The sequence below is a fragment of the Talpa europaea genome, assembly GCF_964194135.1.
Source record: "Talpa europaea genome assembly, chromosome: 7".
In the NCBI taxonomy this organism is placed as follows: Eukaryota; Metazoa; Chordata; class Mammalia; order Eulipotyphla; family Talpidae; genus Talpa; species Talpa europaea.
The window spans coordinates 85,261,054-85,275,231 of NC_140074.1; the positions used below are offsets into that span (position 1 = coordinate 85,261,054).

The following is a 14,178-nucleotide window of genomic DNA, read 5'->3' on the forward strand; positions in this document are numbered from 1 at the left end:
CTATTCCTATTTTTCTGAGAATTTTTCTCATGAATGGTTGTTGGATTTTGTTAAGTGCTTTTTATCCTGTTCTTATAGTGAATTATACTGACTGATTTTTGATTATTGAACCAGCCTTGCATCCTGGGGGAGGATTAAACCGCACTTTGTTGGGCTTCTCCTGGTGGCACAGGCTGTTGAGCGCTGCGCTGTGGAGCTGTCCGCAGCCTGCAGCGCTAGTTCAATCCCGGCCAGTCGGCAAGGGTCCCAGATGGCGAGCAGACCTATCCTGTCAGCCCCGCTGCTCCCCTCAGCAGTGTGTTTCATCACTCTGCCTGTTCTGTTCCCCGCTTTGTCTCTGGTGAATCCTCTCACCCTCCCGCACATCTGGCCTGTACCCTGGTTCTTGTATAAAATAAATAAATAAATCTTTAAAAAAAAAAAACACACACACACTTTGTCATGGTGTATAATTCTTTTTTTATATTGCTGGGTTCCATGTTAAATTTTTGGAAATCAGGGGAACCAAGTTAATTTTGTCTCAAGAACCTTTTGAGCAGCCCTTTACCTGGTAGTAAGACAAAAATTGAATGATGACTAGAAAAGGAGAGAACTTACAAATCTGAGAAAAACTAAAAAATTATAGGAGCATTAATGTGGTCATTCTTTGGAGTAAAAGTGGCCAAGGAATTGTCTGCCTAGAGTATGCTAGTATGTCCTTTTTAGCTACTTAAATTGTCTAGAATGATAAAATTTGCAATGAGGAGATCTTCCAATTATCTAGAGTTTACTAGATGAGAGAAAGGGAGGGTTAGAGAGATGGAATGAATCTCAAGATTATAGATTGTTTGCTAGTGTAGGGGCAAGTGATGATCTAGAAGTAGTAGAGGAAAACAAACTGGCTGGGGAGAAAAAGAGAGGAACGGAGCTATTATTTATCAAGATGGTAAGAATTAAATCTCTAAAGTCAGATTACTAGAGTTTGAATCCTATCTCTGCCAATTACTGTGTTGCTCATTGGGGGAGTTATTTCTCCAGACCTTAATTGGTTTATCTGTAAATGATGAAAGTGGTAGAATCTCAGAGTTTGTGGATGAAGTTAAAATAAATAAGGCATTTAGAACAGTACATGGTTCAAAATAACCTTTTCATAAGTATTAGGAAATTAATATTGTTTACTGTTTTGCACTAATTTAGCAGTTTATTTGTTTTTACCTTCATTTAGGTAAATTACCACAAAACTAATTCATTTATCTTGGCAATAAAATTATTTGTTTTCATATTTCATGGCCTAGATTCATAAATATCTTATTTTTATGCCCTTTGATGTACTAGGATACATTGATGAGGATAGTGAATCAAACCATTGTATCGGACAAGGAGGTATTAACCTTAAATCAGTTAACCATTATCTTTTGTGACCATTTGACCACTTTACCTAGACAATTGTAGGTATATGTGTTGTATATCTCTATTATAAGATCTGGGGAGGTCAGTGCATTATCTTTGTAGCCTCTGTCTGGCCCACTACTCTCCAGGGGCAGTTCCTTACATATTCGTTAATAAAATAAATGCATACTTTATAATCAATAAAATTTTACAAGAACTGTGGATTTATCTGGAGATTTATATCAACTTTATGCTTAGATTTAGAGAGAGTGTTTGTAGTTTCTGAGAAATTGCTATTGTAATAGCAAAAACAGTGCTTACTATGTACCAGGAACTTCTAATCACTATATAAAACTTCTTTTATTCTGTTAAGTAGCTTTTATTATCATTGCCATTTTACAGATAAGAATACTGAGACACAGAGTAACTTGTCTAATATCAGAAAGCCCAATAAGTGATAGAGCTGACATTTGAAAGCCACACAGCCTGGCTTTTAATCCCTCTATTATCTTTGTAATGTTTGAAATTTTTAGTCACAGGATTTATATAAGGTGTGTGTGACATTTGAAAAGATCATCTCTGTTCCATAATTCATGCAATAATTTAGATTTCCTGATTCACTAGTTGATATTGAAAGCTATACTTACTAGATTATAGAATGAGCTTAAAAATTCTTTTGTAAAGAAGTAGTTGGGGGAAAAATGCAAGTATTTATTTGGAGTGCCTACCTTTATACCTTAAATGTGTCAAATGGATGCAGATGTCTAGGAGTTTGTTTTCCTACTTTTTGCTTTATAGCTGCCCTTTTGCCCAATTTATCTGCCTATAAATTCCTTCTCAATATGACTTTTTGTTTGTTTCTTTCCAATGTGTAGTGTATAACGGCCATTGTTTTATAGATGAGAGGTACATTTGGTGTTTTTATTCAGGCTTGAATTCTGAAATATGGTAAATGAGCATTGGTTTTGTTGCCAAAAAAAAGAGAAAGAGAGAGAGAAAAAGAGAAGGGACTTTAAGATGTATTGGCATCAGAACTGTATTTGCTCCTCCTGGCTCAACCATGTGCTTGTAATTCTTAAGTTTTGAATAGATGATGGTGATGACCTTGAGCTCTCTATATTAAAGAAGTTTCATTCATTTGTGCTGTTATTAAAATTATTCTGACTTTAATCATTATGTATATCTGTGGAAGAAATACTTAAAGTACAACAAAAATTTTATGTGGATAAATTTATTTCAGAATCTAGAATTTCCTTCAGATGCTTTCAAAGATCTGAGTATTCTATTTACATAAATGATATAAAAGTTAACCTATCTATAAAATGTAGAAAAATGAAGTCCAAATTTTAAATGTGCTTTTAATAATTCCAAATTTTGACATTTCTTTTATTTGTAGCTCAGATCGTCTGATAGAAGAGACAATAAGGTAGGAATTTTTCTTTTTGTTTTACTTTATTGTGAATTTTTTTGTTTGTGCATAAACAGATTTACTCTCCACCTAGTGTTAAATACTTTTTGTCAGTGAAAAGGAAATTAACTAGGTATGGTCTCTACACTTAAGAATTTAGTGATAGCTTAAGTAGTGTTTTTCAGGAGAGGTTGAATGAACTACATGCAAACAACAACAAACATTTGTATTCTTACCATCGGCTTTGGTATTATATAGCTCAAGTGCTTTACATGCTTTATTTTATTTAATCTCCAAAAAATCCATGAAATAGACACTCTCCAAAACAAAAGGAGAAATTAAGGTAAGTAATTTGCCTGTGGTCACATAATTAATAGTGTCAAAGATTCAAATCCTCAATTTTGAGTCTTAACTCTGGAACCAGAGCTCTGTATAAACCACTCCTGTTAATAATCTTTACCACCTCATAGAAAGAGTACAAGCTTTGGAGTGTGATTTGGTTTCATATCTGGCTGTACTGCTTTTTAGATCTTTGTTCGTGGATATTACTCGGAACTTTCACTTTCTTACTTGATTTAAAACAAGGAATTGATAGTACCTACAGTAAAAGATTGTTGTGAAGAGGACCTCCCCGGTGGCGCGGCGGTTGAGCGCTGGGCTGTGAAGCTGCCCGCAGCCTCTGCAGTGCCGGATCATTCCCCAGCCACCGGGCGAGAGTCCCACATGGCGCGCAGACCTCTCCTGCTGAGCTCGCTGCTCCCTCTCAGCAGTGTGTTTCCTCAGACTGCCTGTTCTGCTCTCCGCTCTGGCTCTGGTGAATTCTCTCACTCTCCCGTGCTTCTGACTGTACCCAGTCCTTGTACAAATATATAAATAAATCTTTAAAAAAAAAATTTGTTGTCAAGATTAAAGGTAATTAGTAAAACTTAGCACAATGCTTGATTGCTATGACGTAATCTGTAAGTGGTAAGTATTAATACAAAAATTCTTTTAACTTTCTAGTTTTATATCATTTCTGAGAAGTTATAATAGTACATAGAACTCCCATATACACTTTATTTGCCACATTTGTTTTCTCATAATTTTCCCCCTGAACTTCTTGAAAATAAGTTGTTGATATGATGCTTCTTTATTGCTAAATGTTTCAGTGCTAATATCCTAACTGTATTTATATTAATACATGAACAATAGTAGTATTCGATGGGTTATAATATGTTCTTGTCATTATTTAACAGTCTTAAATTGTTATCTTGTATAAAAGATACAATTACCATGTCATGGAATTTTGTTTAAATTTTATGTACTGGATCTTCCACCTGAACAAAGTTGCCTAATTATCGACTGAATTATCTCCATTGTGACTCTTCCCTTTTCATTTGTCCATAAGTCAGATCATATTTTGCCAGGGATTCTTCAAGTTCCCCTATAGTCCTTTTCCTTTTTTTCTTCTCTTTATGCCTAATCTTCTAGGACCAGACTGCGTTAACTAAACTTTTTAATTTGAAACTGGCCTATTTAAGGACTGGTAATAAAAGTATAAAAATTTAGAGTACCTGATAAGATAGGAATATTTGCTAACCAATATTAAGATAGTTAAGGAGTAGAACACTTACAGTTCAAGATCTTTTACTATTTATTTTTTCAAAATATGATATTTCTCACATTTAAAATTCCATTCAGTATAAAACTAGTTACAATTATTTACAGAAAATATAAAAGTTAAGTGTCAAATAATTACTTTTACATATCCTATATGTAAAAATTTACATTTGGCAATACATATTAAAATACATACACAACTGAATATAGACCTTGAGGTCATCTGTTGAAAAAAACTAATATTTTTAGTATTTACTCTTAAGCTTTAAATGTATAACTAATATTATTGTCTGTTGTTGAAAAAATAAATGTCTGGGTTTGGTTCATAGTACAACTAAGAAAGTTGAAGTTCCAGTAAGCACATCAATGATTTATCATTTTAAAAGCATTATATATTATTTGGAGCTTATGTTTTGCCTGAGTATTTGACCCTTGAAATAACAACAGTCTAGATTTCACTCAGCTTGACTCCAAATGATGGAATGAGATGGGAAAGTATGTTTAGATATACTTTGTGTGGTACTGGAAATCATGCATATTCAACAAGATAATAACATAATGTATGATGATAATATCCAGTCTCCAAGGAATACAAAGTGCTTTGCGGAAATTATTTTTTAATCTTCTCTATTTACTTCTGAGTCAAAGTATATGGAAGATGGTGACAGACCCCGTTTAAAAAACAGAAGCATATATATATTCAAAGATTGCCTCAGATTGCTCAGCTTAAGTTTGAATTCTGTTGTTTTGTACAAGTGCCTAATGCCTATTTTAAAATATCTTATAAAGTTATTTTGAAACAACCACGTTTTAAATGTATCCTGTTCTTTCATAGACATGCATTTATGTCTCATTTTTTACACTGAAATTTTATGAATAGCATGAAGTTATACGTTGGAAAATTATTAAATAAAGCTAATGATGTAAGGAAGTTGTTAATTTGATTTTTCTTGTGCTTTTTGTTTTTTGGATCTAAAATTCAATGTTTTATAAAATTGACAATTCTTGTTTCCTTCTACTCTAATCTTCACTGGTTGTTCTCTACACTGTCCTGGTCCAGGAATGACTTTTCATCCTTATCCTGAAATAATAGAGATGTTTTGATATTCTTAAAATAAAAAAGGACTCATACCCTGCACATTCTGTGACTTGCTTATTCAGTGTATCAAAAGTGTCCGTTCAGATTAATAAAAATAATATACCTTGTTTTTTAAATAACCAAATATTATTTCATAGTGTCATCACAACATAATCTAAACTGGAAACTTTCCAGTTTGGGAGCAGGGAGGGATTCAGTGTTTTTATGTTTGTCTTTTACTATTCTAAATAATGCTTCAGTAAATATGCTTTTACATAACTTCTTATACAGTTTTATTCTTTGCCTTCTTAAATCTTGACATGTCAATTTTGATTCATTTGTCATTTGCTTAGAGCACTCCTAGCATTTTCCTCTATTAAGATAACTCCTTGATAAGTCAGGCTATTAGAGACCCTACAGCAGCGGCATGCTGGGTGGTAGTAGATGGCTCAGCGATTTTTTTCTTTTAGGAGCTGGGCATCCACACCAGTTGGTAGACTGTCAGCTCTCTGCTTATAGGTCTTTGGTTGTATATAACAGTCCTTTCCTAGCTGCCAGGATTGGGAGCATTTCAGTCCATTGCTGCAGTCCCTGTACATGGAGAGCCATATCCTCCACTGTCTGGGCTCCTCAGGATGCAGTGAAAACCTGTGTTTGCACCAGGCTTGAAGAAAATCTAGCCTTCCCTGTCAACTAGAATATCTAGTTCCTTGGTACTTTCCTCACTGAGAGAGTATACCCCTTTGTCTTTCTTTCTTCCCTGGAGATCTCAGAAGAAACTGCCCTAGTATGTCTGCTTTAGTTCTTGGTTTCCTCCATAGAGAAGAAAATTTGTCCTGAGATCAGGAATTTTGTGCTCTGAATCGCCATCTTCCTAAACTCACTTTATTTCTGTTGCTTTTTTTTTTTTTTTTTCAGTATTTCACCTATTTTTGGAATTATTCTCTGGAACATTCTGTTACCTGTTACTTTTTATAATGTCATTATGAAAAGCACTCCCCTGTGTGTTACATATTAAAATGGATACTGACCCTGCCCTCTAGGATTCTAATGTCCAGGGAGATACGACTATTTAAAGTTAATAATCCGGGCCTCCCCGGTAGCGCAGCTGTTGAGTGCTGAGTTGCAAAGCTGCCCACAGCCTCTGCAGCACCAGTTCGATCCCCGGCTGATTCCCAGCCACCAGAGGAGGGTCCCACATGTTGCATAGACCTCTCCTGCCGCCCGCTGCTCCCCTCAGCAGTATGCTTTGGTTCTTCTGCCTGCTCTGCTCCCCGCTCTGGCTCTGGTGAATTCTCTCACCCTCCCGTGCTTCTGACTGTACCCAGTGCTTGTATGAATAAATAAATCTTTGAAAAAAAAAATAAAAAATAAAGTTAATAATCCTAGTAGTGATAGCTAAAAGATATTAACAGATTCATTTAAATAGGACATCAGAGTAGACACATGGAGAAAATACACAAAGAGTAACTTTTCCCCTTCTTTCTTTCTTTTTAAAGATTTATTTTTATTTGTGCATACAAGAACTGGGGTATAGACCAAGGGTACAGGGGGTGAGAGGATTCACCAGAGACAGAGCAGGGAGCAGAACAGGCAGGTCTACTGAACTACACTGCTGAGGGGAGCCGCAGGCGAGACAGGAGAGGTCTGCTGCCCCGTGTGGGTTAGCTACCTGGCTGAGGATCGAATACATGCCGCAATGGCTGCCCATTATCTTGATAGCACTGACTTTAACCCCTGCGCCACCAGGGAGGCCCCTCCCCTTCTTTCTAATCACTTAATGAATCTATGACCATTACCATCTGGCTTGGAAGGCAAACATAGTGTTGCATGTGTGTCCTAAAACCTGCCTAGTTGGCTCACAAGTAGATTTTGGAACATAGTATTTTCACAAATTCAGAACTGTTTGTATATGAATACTTTATGATATATTGCATCTTTGGTTCTATTTTTATTGTTGTAATTCCCTACTTCCCTCTCCATGGTTTTTCCTGATTATGAAGGCATGTTAATAGCAAATCCCTTTTAAAACCATTTTAAGATACTTTGGTAAATGTGTCTGTTAATGTCTTGTGTCATGTGTTACTTTGAAAAAACAACCCACAGGAAATGATTTACTGTGTAGTCCAAAAAGGAAATCAGAGATAGCAGTAAGGATGGAGTGGTCATTGAGAAAAAGGACATGGGAAGGTGTCTTAGAAAATGATTTTTTTTCTTTTTTCTGCCTAGTGCTTTTCAAGATGATATTACTCACCTTAGTTTTCTGTTTACTTTTAAGGATATGATGGGTCCATTCACAATAATCTGAAATGCCAATTTAATTATCCTCTTTTCCCCCCTTACAGCATTGCTATGGCAACAAAAGAAAATATGACTTCACAAAGAGGAATGTTAAAGTCAATTCAGAGCAAAATGAACACTTTGGCCAGTATCCTTTTTGAAAGTTTATATTTGTGGGTTTTTTGGGGGGCGGGGTCTGTGGGAGTACTTTTTCTTTTTCTCTTCTTCTGTCAGGTTACAATCATCGGTTCCAGTAAGAGAACGTTAATAATTACATAATATAAATGTATCCTGCACTTCTACTTCATACTATTCAGTGTTTTGTTGTTTGTTTTTTCCTGAAAGAGTACTTCAAAAGTTATATATTTTTGTTTCTTTTTCCAATTTGGAGAGTATGTCAGTGGCAGGCACTTGGAAGGGGAAAGCACAAACAGCCGCATGTGTAGATGAGTTACCATTGCTGGTAGAATATTTTCATGATTCTCTGCTTGTTTGTTGTAACTGCTACCTTTTCACCTCTTCAGTTTCCCAATTTAAATCAGAATTACTAGTTCTTCCTTTCTTGGAGAAACTGCTAGATCTGCTACTCTGAAACATTTGTTTACTCTCTGAGAAGTCAAACCTACTAGGGAAAAAGTTTCCTTCCCCAATTAATAAGGTGGAAAGATCTGTAATTTTCAAGTTGATTATCTGCTCCTAGGTAATTCAAGGCTACATTTTAGTTTGGTACCTTATTTGATGTATTGGTATTTTCCAGGCTTTTTTTCTTTTTGATGAATTTTATTCTTTTTATAAAGAATAAAACCACACATCTAAAATAGTTTATAGTTTACATGGGATTCTACAGTTTACAGAGTAGTGGTATAATCATTCCAAAAGAATGCGTGTTTAAAAAAATAAATAAAATGGGTATGAATTAGTCAAGACTACTAAGGTAGTAACAGAAACCTAATTCACTGACCTAAAAAGGGAAAGGAGAGAATCTATTCAAGTATCTGTAAATTCAGGGGTGGAATCTGGCTTAACATATGACAATATTCAGGGATCAAATTTTACTATTACAAATCTGTCTTCTCTCTGACAATTCCTTATCATTCTGTTTTCCTGTGTGTTGGCTGACCTCATTCTCTAGAAGGCTTTGTCAGTGATAGAGATGGCTACAAGTGTCACTTCCTGCCATTTTGAAAATCCCCATGGAAGAAGGATATCTTTTCTAATGCTATGGTAAAAGTCCCAAGAGGTCTGTGATTGCCCCAGCTTGAATCACTGTCTAGCCCCGTCACTGGCCAAGAAGGGGGAGGGATATTTCTGATCAATCCTGAATTTGCATGTATACATGATAGCAGAGAAAAAGGTGAGTTCTGCCCTATTACATGGACTATCTATGAACTATCTATAGAAAAGGAAAGAGAGCGTTCCCTAGAGGTGAACTAGACAGAAACATGTCTGCTGTAGAAAGGGTTTCCTAATGCTGAAAGTTCTCACACTCTTCCAAGAGGATTTGTTGATCTTTTTTTACTAAGCGAGAAAAGATTAAGCATTTACTTTAATGAGATTTGTACCTTATCATAGTTCTTGCTCATTACTTCATGTTTCCTGTACTACATTTTAAAATTGTCTCTGCAAGTTCTTGCTTTTTTTTCATTAATAATTGAAAAACACATTAATGGCTGCAGTGTGTAAAGCTCTATTCTAGATGCACAATGAAGTTCAAGATGCAAAGAAGACATGGTCTTAATCACACAATGTGTAGATTATTTAAGTCTGCAAATAAATATATTCCCTGCTGAAAGTCATTTCATTACAGGAAAATGCAGTGAGAATTCACAGGGAATAGGAATTATTCCAGCTATCTCATATCTCAGGTGATTTTGTTGGTAGCTTCTCTGACCTTAATATAATGTCTCTTAACAAGAAGGCTGCACCTGCAGGTGTATAGTCAGAAACCATTGCTAGAAATGCAGAACAATACAGGATGCGGAAGCATGTACTTGGTCTGCAACATATAAAGAAGTAAAAGCGTGAAGGTATTTTTAACTACTAAGTAAAAATACAGTTGTGGCGACTATAAAACCCCTAAGTTTGAAATTTTTCTTTTTCTTTTTTTTTTAATAACTAAAGAATATTTATTTGTTTTTCACTAAGACTTTACCTTGAGGACATAACTGCAGTGTTGTCTCTTCACCACCTACCCCCTTGAAGAGGTACAGTAAATATTATTAAAGCAGATATGAAGTTGGGAGGATTGGAACCAACATTAACTGATAATGAATAGCCTCTCTCTAAAACATCATAAAAGTGTTTTAAGTGAAAAAAAAGGGGGGGTGGAGGGGAGAGAAGGAGCAGGCAGTGAGGGTTTCAGATTAAACAAATCCTCCCATTTTATCTAATACTCAGTCCTGACAGAGTGTATCAGTGGAAACAGTATTACTATAATACAAATCTTATACTACAGCACACTGTATATGCCTGTGTTCGAAGCCATCCCATCCAGCTAATACTTCCAGTTCAACTATTTCCTGGCCAATTGGGCTAGCTGATGAAGGAGCACTTAAATCTTATCTTTAATCCAGTCTTGATAAAAACGCTGGTATGTGTGGATATCAACTCAGTAAACAAGGCAACTGTAGTCTGCCCGATCATCAATAACATCAAACAACTGATATGTGACAGAAGGGCTGTTAGATTCATTCTCTTCAGATATTCTTAATACATTTTACAAACACCTCCCATACAGTCATTCACAGATCTATGGTCAGCACACATTCTGCCTTCTGCTGTAGCAGTAAAATGGTGTGAGACATGCATGGCACCAAACTCCCTGCAATCTATCTCTTTTTTTATGTTCCCCAAATAGAACACCAAGATCACTTTAACCCACTTTCCTTCCATATTCTATCTACTACTGCAAAATAAATAAAAATATTTAAATAACTCACCAATGCCTGATTATACAGATCCTAGAGTTGGTTCTTATTGTCTGAATCCATGAGAATCTTATCACTCTGAGGAAAGAATCAGATACTTCTTGAAACTCTTTGGCAAAACTTCTTAATCTTCTGAGAGAGAAGAGGTGAAAGTGAGAGGTGGTGATCGCTCTGTATACCGATACACCTGGGCCTCCCTACTCTGCACGATTCCTTTGTTCCTGACCACAGTGGCTCCCTGAAGCTTGCAGTAATCCCTCTGTACAGGTAGCTGTCACTATTGTTACTTTCTTCTCCCTGTCTATTTTTAATTTTCATTCTTATTTGTGTAATACAATGTATTGGGATGACTGTGACTGAGCAGTAGAGCATTCCTAATTTTGACATATGTGTGCCCAAGACTTTCTCAGTAAAATTTTCTTTCCCTCTTTTATCTCATCACTTCATTTCTGGACCCCACTGATCTCTATATTTATAATACCTGTGACTTTTCACTGAAGAGGCTTCTTCCAGATATGACCCTTAATAAAGATTTCTCAAAGATCGCTTTCCTGCTGTGAACAGCCTCATCCAACGGATCAACCTCCGGAAGCGACGAGACTCCCTTATCTTGGGTGGTGTTATTGGTGTCTGTACCATCCTATTGCTGCTGTATGCTTTCCATTGATGGACATCTCCAGAGACTCTTGACAACCACTGCTTTCACACCCTGATCTGGAATAAGGAAAAAAGGAAGGAGAAGTTGCCCTGATAATTAGCCTGACCAGCAGGATTAACTCAAGACTCATAGTGAAATATTCTGTGACATGGTCAGGTTCAGCTGAAGCCACAGTTTTCCTGTGCTGTCTTTTCTAACACACATTTTCTTCTGTGTTTAGTTTAAAAAAAAAAAATGTGTTTTCAGTTGCTTTTGTCTCCCCAGAAGGTAAGTAAACCAGTCAGAAACTAAGTTTCTGTGTTTCAGTGAAAGTGTTTGAAGGCTGTTGACAAGCCAAGTCTGATGGCTGGCTGAACTCTTCAGAAAACCAGGTTTCCTTATATCCAAAAACTGCTTTCCTTTCAAACCACTAGATTGGGTTGTGAATAAAAATAATTCTTGTCCTTTTATTTTATGCTCATGATGAGAAATCACAAGTCATTTCTCAATAATCTGTGTTATAAATTTCTACTGTTTCCCCAATTCTTGGTATCAAGGAAAATTCCATTTCTCATGATTCTTGAAGATGCTGATAGGTTTGTGTAAAACAGAAGACACACACTGCAAAAAAGATTTTTTAAATTCTTTTTGTGTGTGCATACAACCTGGGCTTAACTGCATTAAGTCAAGAATGACAGGCTTTTTGAGAAGGAGGCAGTCATTGTTTTGATTTTTTTGTTATTTCTTCCATTGGAATAATATTGCTGTATAAGAAAATTAAATGTCATTTCTACCATGACAAAAGAAACTAATAGCCAATGTCAATGCGCCTAAATATTTCTCATCATGTCAGGATAACACTGGTAAACTCACTGAGGGGACTGCTCAATTTTCCATGAGATCTGTTCAACAAGCCACATGTAAGAAGAAATAAAAGGGCCACCACCCAGATAATTCCATTTGTAAATGCTTCATAATTTAAGAACAAAAGTTTAAGAACTACTGTCTGTACCAGGGATTCTGTATTTTATAAAAATCTGTTCATTCCAAATCTGTTAAGCTTTTCCAAACATCCAGAGAATGGTTTCACTATTGAAGGTGCTTGTGACAGAATTTATCTCTGTCTGCATCTGTCTTCTATTGTCATCCCTAGAGAGTGACAATATTTTAAATCATCCACCAGACTTTGTTTCAAGTTTAACTATTTCTCTGTTTCTATAATTTCTTGTCTAAATGAACTACAAGTAGATTTGAAAACTTTCTGTACTCAGCGAGAAAGAAGTCTGCGCTTCACCATTGGATCTTACTATGGTATTTATAATATTGGCTTCCAGTTGTACTACAGGAAATGAGAGGATATTAGCATGTAGATGTTACTACATCATAATGTGTTGATGCTTCAGACAACTTGATATCTAGGTCGATGGGTAGACTAACCCCTGGTCTGGTACAAACTGAGAGATTTTATTCTGGTGTCAAAGTTTTATTATGTTCTGGGTATGCAGGGTATTTGATATTTTTTTTTTAATTCTGGGGTTTATTTTTCTAAATATGGGTTGATTGATCATTTCTTTGATTGGTGGCACCCTTAAAATTAAGTTTAGGTTTTCCCAACGTAAACTTTAAAGGATTAGGGAAGTAAGATTGTTTATTGAAGTCTCTCTTGGGAGAACAAAACTTCTTTCCCCTGACACTTTATTATCTTTGATTTTTCAAAGCGCCTTGATTGATGGTTGTGCCTCAGCTAGAATTTATGGGACTTTGGTTGCTACCTAGTTTGCATTTATAAAATCTGAAGTATCATAAATAAAGTTATTTATTTAATTATACTACCAGTCTTTTTTACTGGTCTGATTATTTGGTGCATTTGTTAAAGCTGATTGTGTGAGAATAAAACTAGGATACAAGCTAATCTAGCTTGCTGCAACTAATCACACACACATACTTTTGATGGCTGATGGGCCTTGCCATTAAAATTATGCTTAAATGAAGTAACAGAATTATGTTGGTTATTTTCTTTGTGAAAATAAACTTGTTCTTCCAAGGAAGTTGAAAAGTTTGGTGTAGATGTTGGTGTCAGATAGGTCTGACTAATCTCCCAGTGCTGTAGCCCGTAGTAAGGTGACCCAGGGCCAAATGTGGAAAGCTACAACTGCGCTTGCTTATCCTTTGCTCTTCGGGTTCCTTCGTTAGCAGAAGAAACCCTGGAGCAAGGAAATAGAAGTGTATGTGCCACTTAGAAGTAGAGGCTCAGTGTAGATCCTTTGATAGATGATTTGAACTCTTGCAGTGATGTGCCGTTTAATTTTTTTTCAGTCATCTTGATTTTTTGCCCTTTTTTGCTAGCCACAGGGGCTAATGGTGAGTTGCTTGTTAGAGTCAGTCAGAGCTTGGGAGGTCAGAGGAATTTTCTGTATCTACTCTCAAATGTTGTCTCTTAGGGGAAATTATTCTCCCTTTGTTATTGTCTTATATTTGGATGTTTTTAGTAACCACTCAAAACTTTTTGTTTCACTAAATAAAGTATGAAAAACCATGGCAACAAAAAGTACAGAAGATTCCATAAGATATACTTCTGAGGTTTTATTTTCATGTGTGCTGATAACTATAGTGAAAAATATTTAATAAATTACTCAAGTTCAAGCCCAGATATCCAAGTGCTTTAGCTGATCCATCCTGGCTATCTCTGCATTCATTTTATTATTAATCTTATTATTGAAGATGATGATGAAGGATTCCCTGTAATCTGCATTGCTCATTTTACTTTTCTAATGTTATAAAGGGGCTTTCCTTTTCCACTATTCTTTTTTCCAAAATTTGCTTTTACAGAGAAGGCTTTTTTCCATACTGCCTGGTGCCCAGATCAGGTATGGGAGTAAAA

General features: G+C 35.8%; 1 protein-coding gene across 2 annotated transcripts in view; it reads left to right on the top strand.

Moving 5' to 3' along the window:
- GOSR1 (golgi SNAP receptor complex member 1) overlaps positions 1 to 11,327 on the top strand; it is a gene marked incomplete at both ends in the record, with an annotated part of 41,497 nt that extends 30,170 nt beyond the window's left edge. For both annotated transcript variants that reach the window (XM_084237662.1, XM_084237663.1), the window contains 3 exons: positions 2,765 to 2,794; positions 7,799 to 7,881; positions 11,203 to 11,327. In XM_084237662.1, coding sequence (XP_084093788.1) covers positions 2,765 to 2,794; positions 7,799 to 7,881; positions 11,203 to 11,327 — 238 coding nt within the window. The remainder of the gene's footprint in view (positions 1 to 2,764; positions 2,795 to 7,798; positions 7,882 to 11,202) is intronic.
- Positions 11,328 to 14,178: the final 2,851 nt, after the last annotated feature.